The sequence below is a fragment of the Sinohyriopsis cumingii genome, chromosome 1, assembly GCF_028554795.1.
Source record: "Sinohyriopsis cumingii isolate HCF-2022 chromosome 1, ASM2855479v2, whole genome shotgun sequence".
Lineage (NCBI taxonomy): Eukaryota > Metazoa > Mollusca > Bivalvia > Unionida > Unionidae > Sinohyriopsis > Sinohyriopsis cumingii.
The window spans coordinates 153,286,893-153,303,142 of NC_142961.1; the positions used below are offsets into that span (position 1 = coordinate 153,286,893).

At 36.5% G+C, this 16,250-nt stretch overlaps 1 protein-coding gene across 3 annotated transcripts in view; it reads right to left on the bottom strand.

Annotated features, from left to right (window-relative positions):
- LOC149808180 (sushi, von Willebrand factor type A, EGF and pentraxin domain-containing protein 1-like) overlaps positions 1-16,250 on the bottom strand; it is a 144,342-nt gene that overhangs the window by 102,823 nt on the left and 25,269 nt on the right. For all 3 annotated transcript variants that reach the window (XM_089974307.1, XM_089974299.1, XM_089974291.1), the window contains exons 2-6: positions 6,907-7,162; positions 4,716-4,889; positions 4,106-4,267; positions 3,602-3,781; positions 2,044-2,223 (exon numbers count right to left, since the gene is read on the bottom strand). In XM_089974307.1, coding sequence (XP_089830433.1) covers positions 2,044-2,223; positions 3,602-3,781; positions 4,106-4,267; positions 4,716-4,889; positions 6,907-7,162 — 952 coding nt within the window. The remainder of the gene's footprint in view (positions 1-2,043; positions 2,224-3,601; positions 3,782-4,105; positions 4,268-4,715; positions 4,890-6,906; positions 7,163-16,250) is intronic.

Here is a 16,250-nt window from a genome sequence, read left to right on the forward strand (position 1 = left end):
ACAGGAATTAAGTCTATCCGTACCAGCTAAAGGAATTGCATATTCACTCATTCATTTCCTAATCTGTGTGTAAACATGAAATCTGTCAACAAATTAACTAACTCTGGAATGCGTTGATTCGTGAAATGGCAGAAGGAAATCCCACGACCAGCTGTTACCATGAACACTACCCAGTTTAGCCGATTCTGCCACATATCATGTCACTCTATGCTTTGCATCTGTTCAGAGAATCATCACAGTCAAATTTTACAGTGTATTATTAAACACATCTAATGATCTGTTGTCAAGCAATATTAGCAATGTAGGAAAGTTTTATCTTCTCAGGTATCCAACAATTCGGAGTCAACCGGAACCTTAGACTGAATAGCAGGACAACGATAAAGCGCTATGCTGAATCTGATGTGCATTATTTAATTCCAAAATACTTTGGTAAAATTGTTAATTGTTTCGTTACATTAAACACTCTACTTACTGTTCTTAGACATTCACATATAATTCTTTTTTGTTTTGTTTGTTAATTTAATGCTTTCTAATACTTTTATGTCTTCCATTGTAATACCATTTCAATCGCTCTGTTTGACACACAGAGTATTTGGGTGGGTTATGTATGTTTTACAGGTTGTTATTTTTGTGCTAGAAGGACACCCTTGCTGAGTACTCCTGTCCCCCAGGACACGTCAAGGGTGCCCAATTGCTAGTGCAAATTTATTTTTAAGTGAGGTCGCGTTGTTTGTTTTATGTTTTTGGGGTGTTTTATACTTTTGTCTTTTAGCTTGGATGTGTCTAGGAATTTAAGTATGTTTTGGTAGGTCAGATTTATGTCGGGGTTGTTATTTTTAAGGAAACTGGATAAGTACTTGGGGATCCAATTTTATTTTTAGGCTTTTTTGAAATTCCATTCTAGCTACCTGATATTTTGATTAGCTATTGAATATATGTGGCAGGTCTTCAATGGTTTTGCATGATAGCAATTGATATTAACAAGCTTGGGTCCTAGATGTTTCCCAAAACTTCCTGCTAATTTTTGTCTTTCCGGTTACGATGCAATTGATAATTTTTTGGTCCAGGCTGTTCACTTTGGGTGGTTTGATGGATCTATTTGTTTCTTTTATAATGGAGTAGAGTATCCTGCCTTTGGTAGTGGAGTTCCAATGTTCGTGCCATTTCTGGTTAATATAGTTTCTTGTTATGTTTTGGGCTCATGTCTCGTGCGTGGAGACATGAATAGACTCATAAAAGAAACTTATTGGATTCATAAGTTAGATACCTTGTATCCTAATGGCCTTAATGCCAATGCACTATATAAAATTATATAATTTATTTAAAATTGATATATTGTTTATCCTTTATAACAATTTAATCATATGTATGACTGTTTGTCTCTAATTTATTATATTAATTTTACCAATTCAGGTTTCATTAGAGACTCGTGTATGTTTTAGATCCTGTCATATATATATATATATATATATATATATATATATATATATATATATATATATATATATATATATATATATATATATATATATATATAGATAGATAGATAGATAGATAGATAGATAGATAGATAGATAGATAGATATATACCTATTCTTTTTACTCATGTAATTCTTTGAAACGTGAGGCTTCATCAACGCATTAAAATCATACATGATAAAAACTGTGTTCAGAAAAACATACATAGTTTATCTTTCAATTGTACGAATGTTACAACTTCCTTGAGAGACTTTGGAGAGATGTTTAAATGCCGTCATGATTGCACCAATATTTATGATTATTTTTTTTCATTGCGCCTAGTATTGTTCATGATATTTTAGAACAGTTCGTGAAGTTTTACACTGAATCTGTTTCAGATTATATATATATATATATATATATATATATATATATATATATATATATATATATATATATATATATATATATATATATATATATATAGTTAGAATCACTTTTATATTTCTTAAAGTTTTCACTTTTATAATTATTAATTAAATACAATATAAGATATAGGCGGCTTCACAGTACCGACGCACTCACCTCTGCAGCGTGTTGTTATCCCTGTCCAATACGCCACAGCTAGGCACGTGCGCTTTCTGGAACCAACCAATTTGTAACCTGTATCGCACGTGAATTGGCAAGTCGTGTCGAAGGAAAAATCGTCTGTACTACATATCATGTTGCCATTCTTGGGGACCATTAACGCAGGACACGTCTTCACTAGAAATCGAAAAGACAAGATGAGAGATTGTAAAAGGTAATACCAATCTAGGACAAAGTTGGAGAGATGTAAATGAGCTAACACCGATGCGGCAATGTCATTATGCTGTAGCACCAAACTTAGCAATATGAACAAGTACAAGGGGAATGGGAATGGAATTTCTCAATACTACGTTATTTCGCTTAGAATATCAAACATGAAGTAACAATAACTTTAAAAGTACCCTTGGAAACATTGTAACTGTCATAAAGAATTGCAATAGGAACACATTTAGGCTTTTCCATCAAGTTGAGAAAGAAATCCAAACTTTAAAGGCTCAGATGTTTATCAAAACTAAACACTTCCATTTCGACATCATGTGATTGCAGACTACATGCAATATTTATTTACTTTCTAAATTGAAGAGCTTCACAAAGGAAAAACTACGAACCACCGAAATTGAAAATTTGACATCGAAAGGACTCCAAAGAGCACAGGTGAATTTACATTTTGCAGAAACACATGTTAAAAACACATTTAAGACGAATTTTATTTAGTTCACATTACACTAAAAACACATTAGACTCGTCTTAGCAAGACTTCGCGACAAAAGAAAGTAAAATGCCGATTGTTTGCAATTATTTTGTTAGACTCATGTCCACTAACAAGAAATGTCTGGATAACAAAATGTATGATTTTGCAATAAATTACAGTGATGATATACATTCTAGGTATATTTTTCTCGTAGAAATATACGAGATGGTCCGAATGATACGGCACAATAAGGCGGCTGAAAGAGACACAGGCACAGCCAAAACATTTGGATCTTTTCTGACAAACATGTGTGGTGCACTCCGCCTGAGACAAAGCACCAACCCACCAAATTTGTATGTATTCCTCCCCAACTCACCAAAGTTATATGTATTCCTACTGCTGCATCAGAGGTTATTTCTTGACTTGACGGAAAAGCCCGAGTGATGTTCTAATTGGAAGTACTGTTAGCATGTTCACTGAAGTGTACGGAACTTAAAAACTACCCTGTAGTCACTAAGGAAACTCACTTTTGCAATGATATATTAACAAAATGTACTGCTTTATATGGTTGATTCTTCAAAAAACATCGCAAACAGATATGAAGTAAGCGGGGCATAAATGAATAGCTGGCGCTTTTCGAAGTTCTCTGGAGCCGAAAACAGAAACCAATTGTAATGAAGAATGTTTCAAAATAGGTAGAATTTCTATTTTTAGCAGCTTACTCCAACAACTTGTATTCCTTACTGATTAATCTCTTTGCCACATAAATGATGGACCCAGAACCTATTACCAATCATCCAAGATAGCCCCTGAAAATGTTACATGTGTCTGTTTAAACAAGTCGAAATACATTTATCCACTTACTGACACATTCTGTTTCAGATCCGGTCCATGTACCCTCCTCCTGACAGATTCTTAGACTACTCCCACGAAGCCCATAGCCCGATTTGCACCGCAAGCCGCACGCCGCATTAAACACGTTGTTACAGTGGCCGTTCACAAAGTAACCCATACTGGGCGCTGGCAAATGCGGACAGGTAAGCACTGGCAACATAAAGTAAGTCGCAAATATTACTTACCTAACCATATATATCTTATTTTCTAATGTCTCATGACGTTATATCTGGTCAACCGTAATAACTACGCCATCTGAATGTATTTTCAACGTCATTTTTATTCCCTGTTCAGTAGTTTCAATGAATAATAGTATGTTGTGTGATACATTTAATCTTAAAACTTTAGCTCAATCCAAATTAAATTTATCAAAGTTGCTGAATAATTTAAACATTATGTTTGCCAAGGTTCATTACAATATATCAAATTAAACCCATTTGATAAATTTGATTGAAATGAGTATCGAGGCCTTACCCTTGCATCCGGTGCCATTATAGTTTCTGTAACCCTTCTTACACACACACTGATCAGGGGATGTAGCCCCTGGGTCGGTTGAATGATTTTCGTCTGGACAGTGTTTGCAGGTGTTGACATCCCCAACTTTATTGCCCTCTTTGTACGTACCCTCTGGACAAGCTGACAAAGGCAAGGGGAGGATGAGATAAAAAGCAAGTGTCCATCTAGGTTTAATTGTTTTGGTTAATCTTTTCGGTGCAATAAAAATACTGCATTTTTATATATATTTGATCTTTTAGAATGGATTTGTGAAAGAAGTCTCTTCATGTATGTAACTCCCTTATTAATTACTTTTTTTGGGGGGAAGCTAAACTTTCTATTTTCCAAACTACGCCGACGTTTCGGTTTTTGTTTATTCTATACAGCTCTATTTTATCTATCTGCGTCGCAGATGATAACTCGAAATGAACGTATATCTGTGAAAAAAAACTGGAAAACAAATAGTTGCCAAGGCCTGCCTAAAATCTATCATATTACGAAAAATCAATCGCTACATTCTTTCCTATGGTCTTCTTGGATAAAATATTTATTGAATCATTTTCAATAAAAGAAAAAGAAAATTACTAACGTTGACATCCGCCTTTTAATCCATTTCCATAGTGACCAGGTGGACAGACACACTCATATTTTCCCGTGTGGATCCCGCATAGGCAAGAGGCATTCGGGTCACAGCATTTGCCACCCACACACAGCCGGTCACACTTCTCCATAGCCTGTGGTATATAACTGCCGCTGTTCAGATCTACAAAAGTATCCAGAACACCCAACTAAATCTGTATGTACGCTTTTGTTTTTAAATCATAGCATGTAATGTGCTTTCCTAATTGTTACTTTACATTTGTTGGCATCGTGGCCATCGTTACAAAATGTCTTGCGAAATTTCTTTCTTTTATCCGTATTAAGAATGAATTTTTCTGGGGGGGAGTTAAGGTAGGTGTATATGACGGCAACAAACAAAAACTGTACCTGAAAAAGGGGGCTTTTGAAACAGAAATAACTAAGGAAATCCGACAATTTCTGACCGCTTGGTCCATCCTTTCACGATGCATATTGGACATCATCTACTGTTCATTCATGAACTAAATGATAAAGAGATGACTTTATATTATTCCCACAGGTTGCAGTGAGGATGATGGCAATATTATGAGAAGAAGGAGAAGAACTTATAAACTCATGCACAGCTGTGTTGTTGGGTAGTTTTATTTTCAAAGCCGGACAAATTTCTCAACACAGCACGTTCCCATTTAGCAAAAGAGGCTGAAAGGAATCCGATGGCTTTACACCCTCAGGAGTTTAGCCAGGCTGTCTGTTCTGTTTATAGCTTATCTGCATGGTACATCATTCTTTCACTATAATCAACATTTTCGTATAAAATCAACACAAAACAAACAAACAAACAAAAACAAATAAACAAGGAAGAAGACCAAGAAGAACAAAAATAATGGGCAAATGATGAAATCAAACTTTAAAAGACATTGTTGATAATTATAAATAAACGAGGAAAAGGGTGTTAAAAGACGTAGAAAGAATAGAGAGCTGAAACCTAAGACGAACAGAGTAGTGGAAACACGAGTCTTCAGAAGGGACTGACGCTCTACTGGGTGAAACGAATCTCCAGAAATTGAACATTACACCATTTCTTCTTTTCAACTGCTGATTGTTGGAACCATCTTCAATAATATGCAGCAATAACAAGGCGATAATATTAGCTGCTGTGATGGACGTCAATTTGGCACCATTTTCATTTAAGAACAACGAAGCATCAAAAGAAGACTTCTTGAGGAAACCACATGTTGATATTACTTTACTTATTGGAGGAGTAATGGTATAAAGAAATTCTAGGTGGATGCCATGGCGGCCATATTCGATATCAGACTATCACCATCTCTGTTTAGAATTAATTGAACATCGGAAGAAGTCTTTTGATGAAAGCATTATATTTATTTGACCAGCCATTTAGGAAACGTAATAATAGCATGATTTTTTCAGGTGTCGGTTCTGGAAGACATTAAAGTTCGATCGGCACCATTTTCATTTAAGACCAACTAGACATTACAATAAGTTCTTTAGTAAAAGCCCCGTGCTTATTTGACACTATTCATTCAGAAGAAATAGTGATAACAAGATTTTCAAGATGGCCACTGTGGCAAGCAAACTGAATGTCTAAATCGTGCATTAATACCAACTAGACATCATAACAAGTTGCTTAGTAAAAACACCATGTTGATACGACCCTCCAATCAGGAAGAAAACTGATAACAATGCCTACAAAATGGCCGCTGTGGCCGCCATCTTGAATATCAGATAGAGACCATTGTCATTTATGACCAACTAGAAATTTTAAGAAGTTTTCTAGTGAAAACGAACGTCATTACGAGTTTCCACTCAGGTGGAATATCGATAACAAGATATTCATGTCATCATAAGAAGTCATTAACGGAAACCCCCATGTTCATATGACCATCAATTCAGGAGAAGACGCGATAACAAGATTTTGTTATAGCCATTGGATGTGTGAACGACACCATTTTCTTTGAGGATCAAAGAAAACATTGAGTGTGTGTATGTGTGTGTGTGTGTGTGTGCGCGCGCAAAATGTAATGGCGATCCTCCAAAAGAGTTTAGGAGGAGGATTGATAACATGCTAACGGACGGACGAAAGACCATGTATCCCATAAGATGTTCTGATCCCAGTAGAGTTTAAAACAATAAAATACATGTCGTTGGCCGAAACGGGAGCCGATATTATGACAAATTACCTTCGTGCAGGGCCCGTCTAGCCAAAGCCTTGAATTCTTCAAAGCTGTTCAGGATATAGCAGGATTCGTTTTTCGGTTCTGACGCCATGTCATACAGTTCTCGAATGTTGGCATTTTGGATCCCAAAGGTGAATATCTTGACCCCTTCCTCCTTGAGGGCCTCGGCCTGTGGTCTCGGGTCCCCTCCGTTAGAGAAGCCATCAGTCACTAGAATCACGACTTTCTGGGCTTTCGGTCGGGCATTATTCAAAACCCGCTTAAACAAGGATCGGTACGGATTAACATAATTATCTATCTATCTATCTATCTTCTATCTACCCACCCATGTACCCCATCCACATCCATCCATCCTTCTACCCGATCTTCATGCATATGTACCTCTCTAACAAAGCGCACACACACACACATAAACACAGATATATATATATATATATATATATATATATATATATATATATATATATATATATATATATATATATATATATATATATATATATATATATATATATATATATATATATATGAGTGTGTGTGTAGATACATAGAGAGACAATGTTTCATTGGCTAATTATGCATTCAAATGTCTAGCATCGCACACCTTGAAATATTCACTGTTTGCTATCAACACACTTCCTGTACTCCTAGCAATATTTGAACGAAAGCAGCGGTTTTAACATCTACAACACGTGCATCTGCACAACAACATTCTCAATTTAAGTCTTCTGGTCAAATTATCAATAATCTTTATAAAAAATAATACTTAACAGATAATATTCTACATAATACATATACGTTTTCCTAAGGTAGTGTACATAAGATATTATAACAAATATACTTAATTTTAGGCTTCACGTTGTAACACTGTTGCATACAATACACACTCGGTTACACATGAGAGAGAGAGAGAGAGAGAGAGAGAGAGAGAGAGAGAGAGAGGGAGAGAGAGAATAATGTTGAGCATTTTGTCAGTATTTAGTTTCTGCAATACGAATCTCTTACCAGTTAATTGTATTATTTGTTTTTATTTTTCAAGTTGTCTTAGTGTGTGCGCGCGTAAATTGAAAGCATGTCATTACTATCAATATTGTCAATCATATCTACTCCATTATTTCGTGCAAATTAGAAAGGAAATAATTTTGTGTTGAATTTGTGCCCACCTCCCCAACCCACCCACCCCACACACGGTACAAAAGAAATTGATAAACATTCACTTGGGTGAAAATAAAATGAAAGAAATGAACCTTGCATTGTTATCATATATTCCTTCTTTCTTCATCATGCGAAAATGATTTTTAAAAAGTATATATCCACTAACTCCATATATTTAGCGGATGCCGGCTTGCGTATGCATCTTTAGTGTAGTGTGTATTGCTTATGTCAAACAACAAAATCGCAAATGAGACGAAAATATCACCCGCTTGCTTGAAGGTTAACTATAAGACGGTATCTCGCAAATAAAAAGTCATTATTTTAAAATACATTCAATGTGAGTGCAATGATAATCTTTTTGGTTGCATGGGTTACAAAAGTATTATTAAAGCAAGTTATTATTGTGTATAATATTTGCCTGCAAACATCAATTATGATTACATATGGCAAACAAATAGAAACCCGGGTGATAAACACAACTAGCAGGGAGCAATAAACTCAGTGTTTAAACTTACCGACAGGATTATCAAATACATAGGTTATTTTATTACAAAGCAAACCAACCCTGGAAACTGACTTTGGTATCTTTTTAGTGTGCTGATTTTTTCTTAAGAAGTCGGCCGACAAAATGAAGTAAAGTTTGGCTCCTTTGGATTCTTTAAGTGTGCCGACTACTTTCTTCTTCTTTTTATAGATTCTGCCGACACGGGGAAGCCAGCATTTATTCTTTTTACCTGTATTAACGGGAATTTTCAAAATAAATTGAAACAATGGAACAGTTTTGAAAGCGACACAATCTAATGCGTCGTGCATGCATACCGATATCAGGCTGAACAGTAAATTAGTTTTCATTAGTTTCATCTAAATATTCCCTATCCATAGTTTATAGTGTCTTATTTTTCCACAAAATAAGCATGTACTTTGTCTTGTATGGATAAACGTACATCATTTCCAGTTGGCGTCCTCTATATGTGGGAAATGGTAACTAAGGGGAAGCAACGGTGTTGTATACTTCTATTTCGAGTAATTAAATTATTATTTCTTCTTTATAATTAATCATTTTTGTGCTCTTTTTGTGCGATTATAATTACTTTTTATCATGTAATGCAAATCTGATGTAAAAAGGACAACGTTGGAGTATGGCCAGTGACCTTTAACAATATTTGATGGATATGTTAAGATTCCCGGACTCTTCGTCAGAAAATTTTAATCGTCTCCAAATCTTGATAGAATATTTTTTAACCAATCAAAAGGTGAAGTTTATCCATTCAGAATAAGGTTGAGAATTTTGAAATAGGACTTTTAAACGAAATGTTGATTAAAATTTATGATGCAGGGGCCAGATATTGTTATGGCACTAGTCCAAACGTTGACGAAAGCTACTACATTATCCACTAATTACTGATATTGTATCTTTATAATAATACTGATTATGTGTTCTTACGATAATACTGAGACTGTCCTTAATATTGTTACAAGCCAAGGGTCCTTACTTGACCAAGCAGTTGTCAAACCCTGGCGCGATTCTCGCTAGAAGTCATTAGTTTACCCTAACTTTCCAAAAACTTCCATACAATTTCAGTTGTAAATTAGAAAGCCCGACGTGTCCGTTCTATACCCAAAGTTTACTCTAATTAACACAAGACCACAGATAAAACAACCTGCCAAATATCTATCAACCGCACATCTACATGGATTATCTTCATCATGTTTCCTAGATTTTAATATGGACTATCTTACGACAGAGACATTCATTCGATTTTGGCAAGAATTCGCTACTAGTGAACCATGGCATCATGGAAACTCACTAACACTTTACTCCGTGACGTTTGCTCCTAATAATTGGCTAATTATTTCGGGCTAGGGATATTTCCATTGCGCCGAATTCCAATAATCACACAAGCAATCACACAAATCTATGAATTACATAAAACTGGGCGCTATAACCAAATGCGCATACTGCATATTTCTTACAATATAATACTGATACTGTGTTCTTAAAATAATATTGATACTGTCCTTGCCATAATACTGATACTGTGTCCTTACATTAATACTGATAATGTGTCCTTACAATATTACTGACACTGTATCCTTACAATAATACTGACAATGTGTCCTTAAAATAATACTGATACTGTGTCCCTAAAATAATACTGATAATGTGTCCTTAAAAATAATACTAATAATGTGTCCTTACAATAATACTGATACTGTCTCCATACAAAAATACTGATGTGTCCTTAAAATAATACTGATACTGTATCCTTACACTAATACTGATACTGTATCCTTACACTAATACTGATAATGTCTCCTTACAATAATACTAAGACTGTGTCCTTATACTAATACTAAGACTGTGTCCTTATAAAAATAATAAGACTGTGTCCTTACAATAACAGTGATAATGTGTCCTTACAATAATACTGATAATTTGTCCTTAAAATAATACTGATAATGTGTCATTAGGATAATACAGATGCTGTATCCCTACAATAATACAAATACTGTATCCTTACAATAGTACTGATATTGTATCCTTAAAATAATAATGATAACTTTCAATAATACTGATAATGTCTCCTTACAATAATACTAAGACTGTGTCCTTACAATAATACTAAGACTGTGTCCTCATAATAATACTTATAATGTCTCCTTACAATAATAGTGATAACGTGTCATTACAATAATATTGATAATGTGTCCTTTAAATAATACTGATAATGTGTCATTACGATAATACCGATGCTGTATCCCTACAAAGCAGCAGAGAGGGCGAATCCCACAACTCTAAACGCCGAAATAAGCCTTTTACAAAACTCACTCTTCATCGTAAATGCAATTGTCGCCGCACTGTCGTCGTCAGAGATGGCGCTGCCTACAACTTCCAAACGTCAAAATAAGCCCTTTATTAAAACGCGTTGACGCTGTAAACGTAATTGTCGCCGTTGTTGCTGCGTTTTTGTTGTCGTCGTCGTCAGAAGGAGTGTCCCTACAACTTCAGTGACTTTGTCGCCGAAATAAGACCGCAATAGTGCGCTATGTAAACACAATTGTCGCCGGTGTTGTTGACGTCGCCCTCTCTGCTGCTCTCTAGCTGAAAATTGTATGTAATCTAACTCGATACCGTGTTCGAGGATCATGTAAAATTATCGTTACAAACCCATGTGGTTTTGCCTGAGCACGACTAAAGAAATGTTTAAACTTATTTATATCCATATCGCCGCTGCACCAAGTCTGATGTATATTTCGTAACATGTGTGTGTCAACGCCGTTGAACAGCGCAAGAATGTTACAGTTGTCTCTGATCACTTTCGGAATTTGTGTATATCGTTGAGTTACATAAATCACATCCACGTTTTTATGTCTGCCGCGTGAGAATATCCTGGCAGGATTTGATTGTTTGTCCAACATCACATAGTCGTACACGACTTAATTGTTAATTCCCCCATCAATATCATCGATACTTGGTGATTCATCAATACCAGTAATAAATTCAACAACATCATCACCGTCGTTTAGCGACTTTACACTTTCATTAAAATCTTTTAACACGCTGGAGCATCGCTGATCGTCCACAGATGGAGCTACCAAAAACAACTTATCCCACTTGATCCACTTCATTATTAAATTAAGTAACAACTGCGTCTTACCACTCCCAGATGGGCCTATAATTATCATTCGAATTGAATTTGGTAGCACCGAGTTATGTTTGATTGGCTCTCGTCGTTTTGTAGCAGAAAAGTCAGTGATCTCCATTAGATATATTATAAAATAATATGGATTTATATTGTGTGAAATGTAGAACACGTACCCCAACTGCAGACATAACAACCACTACAACAAAAAATAATCGACAAGCGCTTACAGGCAAGTGTGAACGATGCGGCATAAAAAAAATTCAAATTCATTCCGTCAGGTGGAGCGCCGAAACCAAAACCAAAATCAAAGTCAAGTAAAAAAAAGAGGAGGTGATATTGCAGCAAAATTAACAAAACTACCCGGTACTCCGTGGGCTAAATACCCAGGAGAAAAACATCTTCCAGGATATAGTTACTGCGGCCCTGGAACCAGACTTAATATCAGACTTGATAACCAGGATCAAACAAAACCAGGTGAGTATCTGATAAACGCTAATGATAAGGCGTGTCATGCGCATGATGTAGCTTATAAAAGTAAAAATCTACAAGATAGGCATCTAGCGGGTGTAAAATTAATTCTCGCGTTAAATTCCATCACTGATAAATCTCTCAAAGAAAAATTAGCTAGCTGGTTAATAAAATCCGCGATGAAAGGTAAATTAGCGCTAGATGCTGGTAATTAATTATAATGGAGTCAATTTATTATTCCGCAAGAGGATACTGGAGAGGTAGCGCAGCAATTAGTAAACTTGCCAACGCAGCAGTGGTTACACGTGATACTGCTAAGAATTGGTTATCCAAACAGGCAATATGGCAAATTTACCAACCACCGCCTAAACAAATTCACTTTGCACATTTCGATGTTAGTGTGCCAAATGAAGTTCACCAGGCTGATATATTATTTCTGCCACATGATACCATTCGTCGCCGAACATACAAGTACGCATTAACTGTAGTTGATGTTGCAATTAGATACAAAGATGCGGAACCGTTAGTGACTAAAACAGCATCTGAGGTTGCTTCTGCGTTTGAACGAATTTATCAACGAGGTGGTCTGCGATGGCAACAGCTGTTACAAGTTGATCCTGGCAAAGAATTTCAAGGTGCAGTATCGTCGTTGATGAAGCAACATAACGTTACCATCAGACGAGGGCATACTGAAATTCATCGCGATCAGGCAATTGTTGAGCGATTTAATCGAACACTTGCTGAGCGGTTATCTTGATATCAGTATGCGAAGGAATTTATTCAAGATAAAAGATCGCACGAATGGGTTGCAAGATTACCAAGCGTGATAGCTGCATTAAATAATGAAATTACTCGAACAATCAACATGAAACCTGCCATCGCGATCAGAAAAAAAAAACATATACCTGTGCAACGACGTGGTATTTCAGCGCAGCCAGCGCTGGGTGATGTCACTGTGAGATATTTATATGAACTAGGTGAACTTGAAGGTGGTAAAAAAAGAGCGACTGATCCTATCTGGAGCATCACCACACACAAGATATCTAACAATACTAGATCCACTGGTAGACCAGCAATCTACAGGCTGGATTCAACTGCTCCTCAACATGGATTCACACGTGAGCAATTACAAGTAATTCCCGAGGACACACAATTACCACCCTGATCACTTAACTAGCACCCAAGGCACTGGCGCCTCTACGTCGATTACATTCAAGACAGGTCAGCCTCACATTTTGTCGTGTATGACCAAGATTGTTATCTTTTCTATCTACGGTAAATTATCTTGAATTTTTATCCGAATACTGCCATAGCATTATACAGTTACAGCTCGCACAGTGATTATTCTGCTGTTGTTTTAACGCGTTAATAAATTTAACATCAAGGTCAAAATTGCGGTTATTTTTTTTTTGGTCACTCTGTTTGTAGCCGGCTAATTTTTTTCTTATTATGTCACTGTTGTTCTCATCGCTATCAGCATTTGACTCTTCCAAGACAATTCTTCGCAGTTGAGATATTCTTCTGACTGGACACAGCCAAGTAAACCAAGTTTGACCATTCGATTCGATCATCAACGATCCAGACAGTTGTATCACTGATAGTCCTTGAGATGAATGTGTATCCTAGCGTCCACGGGGATTTATTATCGCGCAGTGCATCTTTCGCAGCATCAATGTCAACTAGCACAATATCATTCAATACTAAATTATGTTTCCTTGACTCTGTCCCAGGAATATCAACATCTCTATTTTGTAACCGCGAATCAGCTGGTCTATAACACAATGGCACTGGCAACATTGGAAACTTTTCTTGTTGTAATTGAAATAGCTACTGTTGAAGTGTGTCTCTGACTATCTTTCTACTTGCCACTATCAAATCGTCTGGTTTCCATGTTTTCCAAAAGTCGCTCATTGAAGTTTCAGGAATCATCTCGCGCATGATTTCACATTGAATTTTATTCGGTTGTAATCTGATTAATGTTTTAAATTCCTTCAGCGTTGCATCAAGTTCTCTATGATTATCAGACACTTCTTCATAATAATCAACAAAATCTTTTAACCACAAATGCGGAGATGGACCAACAAAAGGTGGTGGCTGACCGTGATCGCCGAACATTATCACTGCAGTATTTTTTGTTAGCAGCCAATCCAGGTACAATTTTAATATATCTAACGACACTGTGCATATCTCATCCCAAATTATTTTCCCGGGAATATATTTTGTTCCCATTCGATCTGGAGTCCATACACCACCGCTGTATTTGAAAAAGCTGTGATAAGTACAAGAATTGACTCCTCGTTGTTTCATCTCCCTGGCGAGTCTGTGTGTAGGTGTTAGCACAATCATATCTGAATCGAAAATCGAAGATTTTGCACGAAATAATTCAATCGCTCGAGTTGTCTTACCAGAACCACCCGATCCGTTCAAATAAACAGTTTTTTGTCTGGTGATTGGATCATTTACAGATGGTGCGTTCGTCATTTCTGATAATTTTGATTTACAATAATCATCCTTAATTTCAACATCAGCGGATTCACAATATCCATGTAACATTTCCTTTTTTATTCTCCACGAACTCCATGATTCGTCGCTGCTTGTAAAACGAGCCAGTGATTCTGAATATCTTTGACTGATATAAAATGAATCCGTTGCAACTCTAACTGCAGTGTCAGGAAATCGATTTATCATTGATAGCAAATTTATAGAAACATAAGCCAGCATCGAAGATCTTAAATGTGTGTATTGAGGCGATTCTCCGCTAATATAACTTACAATTGTACCCAACTTTTCCTCGTCGGACAAGCGCGCGTCCTCCCGATTACAAAATATATTTCTCGCAGTGGTCATACTCGGTATTCCACAGCCCACCATATCTATACTCGACACAACTCAATTGTATATCCGAGAGAAACTCACTTCGGGTTGGTCTCCACGAATTTCTTTCTCTGGCGGTGTGAGCGGCAACACTCGGAACTGTAAAACAATTAGTTAATAACTGCTCAGTATTTTCTTCGATTACATATTTCTCTGCGAGTTTATTCATTTGTTGTTGCAGAGACTCCGTCCGGTATAATTCGCCGTTAGATCTTACAAATTGATCATACTCGCCATCTTCGGAACTTTTAAACAACCACATCGACACAGGATCATTTTTACTTATCTGTGTAATAAAATCAAATATATTCCCCTGATAATATTTCACAACACGATCCCGCGGAAATATCGTAACTGCGTTAGTCCAAGCGTAAGCGTTATGATCAATGATATTTATTGGAGCTCCATATCGATTATATTTCGATTTGTATAATACTTCCTCTGTTATCGTTGTTACGGTTATGGGAAATCTTAATGCTTTTTCTAGCTCGGCGACATCGTTTATTGACGCTCCTGTATCCTTGACTCGCTCCGCCCAAGCTGCCCAAGCTGCTATCTTGGACTGTCTTAACGCAGTCAGACCGTTTCCGCGCATCGCATTTTTAAAATGTTCCATTACTCGCTTGGCTACACAATTCAGCCTTAACAATCTCATCGGGGCGAGTTTATCAATATTTGGTTTTTTTATCGGATAGATTCCATTAATGATGGCTGTCACAGGATACGCTCTCGCGTAATATGGTTTATCAATCCCAGTCAGCATTCCTGGTTTGGAATTTTTACTTAACAGAATGGTCTTTCCACTAGCAAGAACAGGATCACGTTTATCACGGATAATCCACGTATCGGAATCTGCTTGCACAATACATTTTATTCTGAAAAAAATATTTCTGAATATCAAGGTAATCAATAATTGTTTTCGCTCGTGCATCATTCATTGTAGCATCGATGACTTCGTCAGCGACACCTTTGGTGTTGCGTATAATTTTAAATGACCACCACACGTGAGATGCGCCGTCGTCGCGGAATTCTTTTTTGGCATTCCTGATAATATCAAACAGATCAGTCAGGGCTCGTCTCCGTGAGTCAGGGGTTAGTCTGTCAACATCGAATTTCCTGGTGCCGATGGTAGATAATCTTTCAAACTCCTCCATATTATATTTAAGACAAACATTTAATAAGAAATATTATATGTAGATTGAA